Source organism: Physeter macrocephalus, chromosome 4 (assembly GCF_002837175.3).
Source record: "Physeter macrocephalus isolate SW-GA chromosome 4, ASM283717v5, whole genome shotgun sequence".
Classification (NCBI taxonomy): Eukaryota; Metazoa; Chordata; class Mammalia; order Artiodactyla; family Physeteridae; genus Physeter; species Physeter macrocephalus.
In genome coordinates, this window is record NC_041217.1 from 64,074,903 (window position 1) to 64,085,211 (window position 10,309).

Sequence of the window (10,309 nt, forward strand, 5' to 3'; positions counted from 1 at the left end):
CTCTGTGCTTCTTTCCTACGGTCATATCCATTTGGGAGCTGTATTCTGCATTGTACTTGCAGTGGAGTGACTAAGTATGCATTTGTTCAGGACACAAGTGGCATTTCGGGAATGCATACTGGGGTTTTATGCTTAACATAAAATATGCGTTCTTTTTTCTTTTTTGGCAGGGTGCTAAAGTATTATGTGGTGGAGACCTCTACGTACCTGAAGATCCCAAATTAAAGGATGGGTATTACATGAGACCTTGTGTGTTAAGTATGTCCTCTTCTTGTTTGCTTTTAAACAGTTTGAATTAAATGTCAGATAGACAAGAATATTTATAAACTGTGTATATGGTATAAGGCAAGGGTTGGCAAACTATGTGTCCCCGCTACTCAGATTTAAGGAGTAGAAGTTCTCCCTTACCTTGGAAGCCTCATGTGTGCCCCTCCTTTTCTTGGACAATGATATCAGTTACCTGGGACTTAACTGGGTATACAGCTGTTGTTCTAGAATCAAGGCACTCCAAAAAAATGAAAGGGCATGTTTGTTAAAAATTCAGTAATGAATTTCTTTTCTCAAGAAAGTTGGTAAAGAATATGCTTTTCTTTGAACTTCAGGCCATCAATATAATAAAACCAATTTGTTGGACAATATATTAATATTTTCAAAAATTATATGATATAATAACTTTAACACTTCCTTTCAATCTGAAAAATCTCCTGGTTTGGACAGCCAAGTATGTGGTCATCCTACTGTCTTCACATCCATCTCCTTCTCTTCTACTGGGGGTGACACTGTTCTAGATGTTGTTGTTGTCATTTACTTTTCTCTGTCATTTTATATTGTATGTTAGTATCTCCTATAAAAATATTGCTAGTTTCCTTGGCTTTAGAAAACTATATATAGTTGGAATTATGTTGTATAATTCCTTACACCTTATCCTGCAGATAGATTCAGCTGATTTTTGTCCCTGAGGTTGATAGTGGTGTCACTTTTCAACACTTGATATTTGGTGCAGTTTAACCTTTTAGGTCTTGCTAAAAAGCTAAAGATCCGCTGAGGTTTAAAGGCTGTGAATTTAGCATCCATGCTATGGATTAGCTTGTAGCTATTAAGGAAGAGGAAAAACTTACTCTATGTTTTTACATAGAAAATACAGGTTAAACAGTAGTGTATATGGTATTATCCCAAATCTATTAAAAATCAAATATGTGCATGGGAAAAAGAAGGAACAGAGGATATGCATCATATTTTTTTAAAGGAATCAGGTTTTTTGTTTTTGTTTTTAAATAAATTTATTTTATTTATTTATTTTTGGCTGTGTTGGGTCTTTGTTGCTGCACATGGGCTTTCTCTAGTTGTGGTGAGTGGGGGATACTCTTCGTTGTGGTGCATGGGCTTCTCATTGCAGTGGCTTCTCTTGTTGTGGAGCATGGGCTCTAGGTGCATGGGCTTCAGTAGCTGTGGCACGGGGCCTCAGTAGTTGTGGCTCACGGGCTCTAGAGCACAGGCTCAGTAGTTGTGGCACACGGGCTTAGTTGCTCCGTGGCCTGTGGGATCTTCCCAGACCAGGGCTCGAACCCATGTCCCCTGCATTGGCAGGCAGATTCTTAACCACTGTGCCACCAGGGAAGTCTGCATCACAATATTGATAGTGAATTTCTCTAGATGCTGGGATTAAAGGTGATTTTTTATTGTACTTTGTGCATTTCTGAATATTACAGATTTTCTACAAGAACATGTATTTTACAATTAGGAAAAAAATATTTTTAAACAAACTGTGAACCTATGCAAAGGACAGGGAGCTAACTACCTTAACTTCATTCTAGTGATTCTGAAAGCCTTGTTTGTCATCTACAGTGTCAGTATCACTTGGAAAACTGTTAAAAATGCAGATTTCTGGTCCCTGCCCTAGACCCCCAAATGTCACTTTCAGGGCCCAGGACCTTGAGATCTGCATGTTAGTAAGTCCTCAGTTCATTTTTACGCATGTTAAAGTTTGAGAATGACTCCAGAACCTCAATCTTTAGATTCATTTACTTGAGATTTGGGGCTAAAGTATAATGAGTGTTATGCGTGGGGCAGGAACCTTTTCTTTTCTCATAACATCAACTGCCGCTTTATCCCCTCATCTCTTTTGACTCTCCAATATAGAATGCATTGCACACAGAGCCATACTGTGTTATCAACCTGTGTAAGACAAACTGTATTCTGGGACTGTTGGGTAATGAATTGTCTTGAGTAATTTAATATTCTGGCTAACAGTTTCCCTAAAAATTGTATGTAGATTAGTAATTTTCAAAGATTTAGATTATAATAAACTATCCTTAAACATAACCTAAAATTATTTAATATACCTTTGAAGATAGTTTAGGTTTAGGTTTAGTTTAGGTTTAGTTAGATAGTTTAGCACATTCTTTACAGATGACCAGAGTGCTGTTCTTACTTTGTATGCACAAGCTGTGATTCATCTCTTGTGAGATTTTAGAGTCTTCCTCTTTGTAGATATGTGAGAAGTTGGTTTTTAGCTTTGGCTAGTGTAAAGCTGGTGTTTAAAGTAGGGTTCTCAAGCTGTTTTTCTGCCTCCACATTGTTTACATGTATCACACAACCTTACAAACAACGTTATCTCACTCCATGTGTGGTTGCCAGCATTGAGGTGAGCTGTTCTTCAGCCAGAGTGTGGATAAAAGCATCACTATCTTGAGGATCAGTGGGGTTCAGTATTTCACATCTAAATATATGAGCTTCTTTAGACATATGCATATTTTAAAATGTCAAGTGTGAATTTAATCTTTTTAGGGAATTAGCCACTTAAAAACTTAAGTACATTTTCATATAAAATGAACACTCCTTTAGTTATTTCTAAGTTATTTTTACATTGTATTTTCTTTTTAAAAATATTGTTTCTCATTCTAATCATATCAGTCATTAAGAAAATGTGAAAAAATATAAAAAATGTTAATCATGTGTAACATTTTAACAAATTGGGAGGATATATACAGTTTGTATCTTTTTCAGTGAGTGTTAATCATGAGCATTTACTTATTAAATTTTCTTCAAAAACATTACTTTTTTTTAAAAATCATTTTAATTCATTTGGAGTGCATCCTATACACACACACACACACCGTTTTTTTGTTTTTTTTGTATTTTTTTTATTTTGGCTGCGCTGAGTCTCCGTTGTGGTGCACGGGCTTCTTTAGTTGTGGCACGCGGGCTTCTGTAGTTGTGGCATGCGGGCTTCTGTAGTTGTGGCATGCGGGCTCCAGGGCACGCAGGCTCAGTAGTTGGAGCGCGTGGGCTCTCTAGTTGTGGCATGCAGGCTTAGCTGCCCTGCGGCATGTGGGATCTTAGTTCCCCAACCAGGGATCGAACCCGCATCCTCTGCATTGGAAGGTGGATTCTTAACACTGGACCACTAGGGAAATCTCCAAAACATTACTTTTTGAGGCTTCATAGAAGTTCATCATTGGGTTGTGTACCATTCACGTGATCATCCCATCTATTTTGGATGTATAGTTTGTTGCTTCTAGTTTTGACTGTCACAGGAATGTTGTGATGGAAGTCCTTGTATGTACATCCTTGTCCACCTCATTAGCTATTTCCTTATGATGAATTCAAAAAAGTAGATTTAGAATGAACACAGAGGCCATGGCTCCTTAATACGTAGTGTTAAATCGTCATTCAGAAAGGATGCTCGGATTTATATTCACACTGAAAGTGTCACGTTGAAATTTCTCTAAAGCCGTGTATTCACTGTTTACTATGAACAGGAAATTTTAACGTGCCAGAAATAATCATTCCTTTGCTGATGTTTGGTTTTTTAATAATGTTTGCAGCTAATTGTAGAGATGACATGACCTGTGTGAAAGAAGAGATTTTTGGACCGGTTATGTCCATTTTATCATTTGACACTGAAGCTGAGGTTCTGGAAAGAGCCAATGATACCACTTTTGGACTAGCAGCTGGTGTCTTCACCAGGTAGGTGGGGAAGGACACCTCAAATGGCTTTGAAGAAATGGGGCTGCAGTGTCTTCTTAGATATTTAATTGATCTTATTCCCTCACTGGAGTTTGCCCTCACTGCATTTTCGTCAGCACTTTCTATTTGCTTCAGCTAAAGTCAAAAGATGGCAAAGTAGCATTTCACAGTTAGCCCTGAATAGCCAGAGAACCCTAGTGTTGAGTTTAAATTCAGCTATTAGCTTTATTGATGAAAATCTATCCTTTTTTCATTCATACATTGAATAAATATTTAAGTTTCTGATCTATGAAAAGCATCAGGTGCCTATTAAAAACATGTATGTCAAAGAATTTAGAAATCCGTAAGCATATAAATACTGGGCAGTATTCTTCAAAGCCATGATTTTTAGCTTTATAGTAGTCCCTAAATTGGAATGCATTGTAACACATGTGGGCCTTTTTTCTATTGTGTGTTTAGGGTGCTATTTCCAATTTTAACTATTGTCAGTAATGTTGGGATTAATATCTTTGTACATAAACTTTAACCACTATAAGAAAAACAAAAAGTGATTTCGGAGAAAAATTTCTTGGAAAATTCTTGCAGATTGCTTGTTTATGTACAAATTCTGATTAGTCTTTGGCAGTAGAAGGCAGTTTTCTAAGACTGTTTACACTTGGGATTATGCTGTTTCTTTAGTGATATACAAGGTTATTATTTTTTGTAGTTTTGTGGTCAGGAACGTGGGATGGAAGACCCAAGTGTCCCTTGAGGACCTGATGTAATAGCTTCTTTTTGAGTTCTGAAGAAAAAAGTGAGGAGCTACTTTTTTAAAAAAAAAAATAGACTTTATTATTATTTTTTTAATTAATTAATTTATTTATTTATATTTTGGCTGTGTTGGGTCTTCGTTTGTGTGCGAGGGCTTTCTCGAGTTGTGGCAAGCGGGGGCCACTCTTCATCGCGGTGTGCGGGCCTCTCACTGTCGCGGCATCTCTTCTTGCAGAGCACAGGCTCCAGACGCGCAGGCTCAGTAGTTGTGGCTCATGGGCCCAGTTGCTCCGCGGCATGTGGGATCTTTCCAGACCAGGGCTTGAACCTGTGTCCCCTGCATTAGCAGGCAAATTCTCAACCACTGCGCCACCAGGGAAGCCCAAAGTAGACTTTATTTTTAAGAGCACTTTTAGGTTCACTGCAAAACTGAGTGCAAGTACAGAGATTTCCCAGCTACCCCTGCCCCACACATGCATAGTCTCCCCCATGATCCACATCCCCCACCAGAGTGGAACAGTTGTTAGAATTGATGACGCTACATGAACACATCTTTATCACCCAAAGACTATAGTCCACATTAGGGTTCACTCTTGGTGTGCATTCTGTGGGTTTGGACAAATGTATAATAACTTGTACTCACTGTTGTAATATCATACAGAGTAGTTTCACTACCCTAAAAGTCCTCTCTGAGGAGCTGCTTTTTTTTGTTTGTTTGTTTTATTTTGTTTTGCTTTGTTTTTGGGGGGCTGTGCCTCACAGCTTACGGGATCTTAGTTCCCTGACCAGGGATTGAACCCAGGCCCTTGGCAGTGAAAGCACAGTCTTAACCACTGCACCACCAGGGAAGTCCCAGGAGCTGCTTTTTTTTATTTTATTTTTTTTGGCAGTATGCGGGCCTCCCACACTGTTGTGGTCTCTCCCGTTGCGGAGCACAGGCTCCAGATGCACAGGCTCAGCGGCCATGGCTCACGGGCCCAGCTGCTCTGTGGCACGCGGGATCTTCCCGGACCGGGGCACGAACCCGTGTCCCCTGCATCGGCAGGTGGACTCTCAACAACTGCGCCACCAGGGAAGCCCAGGAGCTGCTTTTTTTGATTTGAGGATTGAGTGGGATAAGTCTCTCCTCTTGCTTTGCTTTGCCACCAAAATACAGACAAAGGCCAGTTACAAAGGAGGGTAACTTTTTTTTTTTTATTTTAAAAAAACAGCTTTGTTGGGATAATTCATGTACCAAACAATTCACCTATTTAAATTGTGCAATTCAGTAGTTTTTAGTATATTTACAGATTGTACAACTGTCATTATAATCTAATTTTAGAACATTTCTTCATTCTAAGAACAATAACAGTTACTCTGCATTTTTCCCCTCCCCCCAGTCCCTGGCAACCACTGATCTACTCTGTCTTTATAGATTTGCATATTTCGAATATTTTACGTAGATGAAATCATACGGTATGTGACCCTTCACGACTGGCTTCTTTCACTTAGCTCATCTACTGGCTTCTTCTCAAAGTTCATTTACTGTTATAGTATGTATCACTACTTTATTCCTTCCTACTACTGAGTAATATTCTGTTGTATGGATATATCACATTTTGTTTATTCATTGACCCATTGATAGACATTTGGGCTGTTTCTACTTTTTGGCTATTATGAATAATGCTCCTGTGAGCATTCATATATGAGTCTTTTTGTGGATATTTGTATATTTCATTTCTGGTATATACCCAGGAGTGGAATTGCTGGATCCTATGGTGACTCTGTGTTTAACTATTTGAGGAACAGCTAAACTGTTTTCCAAAGTGGCAGTACCATTTTACATTCCCATCAGCAATGTATAAGGGTTCCAGTTTCTCCACATCCTAGTCAGCAATTGTTATTGTCGGTTCTCTTGATTTTAGCCATCCTAGTGGTTGTGCAGTGGTGTCTTGTATCAGTTTTGATTTACATTTCTGTGAGTTGTCTTTTTACTTTCCTGATAGTCTCATTTGCAGCACAAAATTTTAAAATTTTGTCAGTGTAATTATTCTATTTTTTCTTTATCTGTTACTTTTGGTGTCATGTCTAAGAAGATTGTATCTAACCGAAGGTCATGAAGATTTATTCCTGTTTGCTTCAAAGAGTTCTGTGGTTTTCACTCTGACATTTTAGGTCAGTGACCCATTTGAGTTAATTTTTGTGTGTAGTGTAAGAAAGGGATCTTCCTTCATTCTTTTGCATATGTATATCCAGTTGTTCTAGCACTATTTGTTGAAAAGACTATTTTCCCGCATTGAATTGTTTTGGCACCCTTGTTGCTGCTGCTTATTTTATACATGCGTTTGGATAGACTATAAAATTCAAATCCTTACCTATTTTGCATGGATGGTATAAGATTTTAAAACACATTTTGAAGAAACAAGAATTTGGCAATGTTTTGAGACCCTTAGGAGTGACAGTCTAACTTTTCCTGGTAAGGCTGTAGCAAAAGAAACTGTGAATAACCAATGCATTTTTTTCTTCACAGGGACATCCAGCGTGCCCACAGAGTGGTGGCTGAGCTTCAGGCTGGAATGTGCTTCATTAACAACTATAATATCAGCCCAGTGGAGTTGCCCTTTGGTGGATATAAGAAGTCAGGTGAGGATCTGGGAACTGTGAAAGCAAACCCCCGTCTCTAGAGACACTGGTCATAATTCATTCCTTATGGAACAGGTTCCTAAACCTGTGTGTGTATCAGAATCACCTGGAAAAGTATATGAATTCCTGGTCCTCCTCAGGCCCACTGTATCCGTCTCTGGGAATGGAAGCTGAGCATCTTTATTTTTTCCAGAAGCTCTCCAGAAGTCTTTGACGTGTAGACGGGATTGTGAACAGCTGACATATATCTGAAAAAGGTTTATCTCATTGGTAGGATTACTTTTTCCTCACAGTCTGTGATTGCCATTAAGTGTAACCACCCCTAGGCGTTCTAACCGTGGCAAGTTTGTAAATCTAGTCTGTTAGGAGATTTGAGGCATCAGGAACATAGCCATTACTTTGAGGTTCTTCCTTTGGAGTTTGTTGCTAATTTCACCAATTCTTGAAAATTGGTTTGGACTTTGTAGGTGCACCATTCTAAGAGTCCAGCCCCTAGTCTCCTGGCAGATATTTATGGCCATCACAGTGTTGGCAAACATATAAACATGGATGAATGATGATGAGACGGTGGGTGTTAATTTGACAGTTTTATTTGGTATTGCGTTTGGTATCATTCTGGCATTCTCTAGTCATACTTCACTAGTCATTCTTGTCCCTATGGGGTACCTGGAGGAGCTGTAACACAGACCTAAATGCAGGGTAGGAACCAAGGCTCTGTCTTATTAATTCATAACCCTCAGTTTGTTTGGACTCTGCAGCTTTGGCCTCAGTGGGGCCTCTGAGGCCAGCTTTCCCTTCCCTAAACCTGAATCTTTGGATCAGTGCCCATGGATGTGCCTATATGAGACGAGAGGGACAGAAAGCTGGCCTGACATGCCCAACGGGCTCCGTGCTGAGAGGATTTGGAAAGGAACAAAAGGCAGAGTGAGGCCTTAGCAGGGCCATTGTGTATGTCCCATTTGGAATGATGCCCCCTGGAGATGTGCATTTTTGGAGACTGGGCCTTGCTCTTAGGATGCAGAGCCTGCCTCAGTCTGGGGTAGGGGACACAGGAAGGCTGTTCTTTTAGCACGTAACCTCATATACTAGTGATTGGGCAGTGTCTTGGCTTTGAGTAACCTGAGAGCCTAAAGGGTCCACTCCCCACGTGAGTGGACAGAGTGTAAATAGTAGGTGCTCTTACAGATTTAGTATAAGAGAAGTTAATAAGCCTGTTATGTAGAGTTAAGTTTTAAGTTAGCACTGACTTTCAAAGGCATCAGGTTGATTGATAATTGTAGAGAATGCTCTAATGCTTGATAAGAAAGTCTGAACATGTTTAGACCTTAGTCTAGAAGAGTAGATACTAGAAGTTAAGAGTCATACTGGTAAGAAATGAAACCTAAATATTTCCCCATCCCCGAAGGCTAGTGTGTCACTTTTCCGACGTCTAGCTCCACAGTTAATACATGCAGTTGAGGACTTGATCCCAGAACTTCTTGGCTCTGCGCTCTTCCCCAGCCCTGGGAGCAGTGCCTGTTTCCACAGGTCACTGTGGCTGGATTACCACAATGGCTCACCCTCACCCTTTCTCTTCCTTTCAGGGTTTGGCAGAGAGAATGGCCGTGTGACAATTGAGTATTATTCACAACTAAAGACTGTGTGCGTGGAGATGGGTGACGTGGAGTCTGCTTTTTGAAAACGTGCAGTGAAGCCAGTGAACACGGCCGGGCCTGGGAATAATGAGAACCGGCTCTCTTGACCGCAGCGGTGCAGCCACCTACCAGTTTAGATCCAGAATGTTGGCCATTCAGGATAAGAGAATGGTTCAGTGTTACTCTTCATCGCTCAATCAGTTTCCTAAGTGTATGTCAGAATATTGCCATCGGTAAAAAAATTTCCTCACATGTAAAACTTGATCCAGCCCTGAGGATGTTATACCTCGTTGAATCTAGAGCTCCCTGCAGGGTGAAAGCTATTTTTCCTTTATCTAGAAAAGCACGTAATTATTCAGTCTATACCCCTCACAGTGTGAGCAACTTCTTTAGTCTCCATTGTTCAGATATGACAACAGCATAAGGATTGATGCATAAGAACCGGCTCTCTTGACCGCGGCGGTGCAGCCACCTACCAGTTTAGATCCAGAATGTTGGCCATTCAGGATAAGAGAATGGTTCAGTGTTACTCTTCATCGCTCAATCAGTTTCCTAAGTGAAAATGTGCCTAAGTGCCTTTTAGATGCTAATCAAGAAAGCTGTGATTTTCCTTAAAGCAAATTTCTCTGAAAATCTTTGAGAGCTACTAGCACACTACTGGAGAACAGGGGGAGGGACCAGGATTGTTCTTCCACAGAGCCGACCCACTGACAGTTTCATTCCCTAGCTTGCTTTAAAGAACCCATGCCTTTAGAGGTTCCTGGGGGAATCAGCAGAGATTTCTGCTCCTTGACATTTTTAAAGACATGGCCCCTCGTCATTCCATTCAGAAGGCTGGCAGTCAGGAGAGAGGGCTTGGCTAATAGACTGGTCAGTTTGGTGTGAATGCTGACTGGCCAGAGCCAGCGCTGCGGGGATGGGGGAAACTGGCTCCAGTCCTTGAGTTACAGCTTGCTCTCTTATGACAGAAGAGTTTCCTTTTAAACGTACAGATAATTTGTAATCCATTGCAGTATACTGAAACTAAATAAATCATACCATCAGTCCTTTCAGTGTCATGTTTTGAAGCTATACACATCTCAGGGTTATAGGAGGACACAGGATAGGGCTAAAGTTAAACGTTTTAAGGCAGAGGATTTGACCTTCTTTGCAGTGAGTACACATGGGCAGGCTTCTGTTGCTGTAATGAACTTTCAGTGGCCCATTCAGACTTCTGGGCTCCATGTTCTTCCCAGCCCAGATAAACGGGGCCTGTCCTTAAAGGGCTGTCAGATCATGGTGACTTCTCAGACTGTTGCAGTGATCCTCATCTTTTTTTTTTTTTTTTTTTTTTT

General features: G+C 40.4%; 1 protein-coding gene across 4 annotated transcripts in view; it reads left to right on the forward strand.

Moving 5' to 3' along the window:
- Window positions 1-9,181, forward strand: part of ALDH9A1 (aldehyde dehydrogenase 9 family member A1) — a 28,181-nt gene extending 19,000 nt beyond the window's left edge. For all 4 annotated transcript variants that reach the window (XM_007128953.4, XM_007128954.4, XM_007128959.4 and 1 more), the window contains exons 8-11: window positions 171-258; window positions 3,828-3,969; window positions 7,229-7,341; window positions 8,925-9,181. In XM_007128953.4, the coding sequence (XP_007129015.2) occupies window positions 171-258; window positions 3,828-3,969; window positions 7,229-7,341; window positions 8,925-9,019 (438 nt within the window). In that variant the 3' untranslated portion in view covers window positions 9,020-9,181. The remainder of the gene's footprint in view (window positions 1-170; window positions 259-3,827; window positions 3,970-7,228; window positions 7,342-8,924) is intronic.
- Window positions 9,182-10,309: the final 1,128 nt, after the last annotated feature.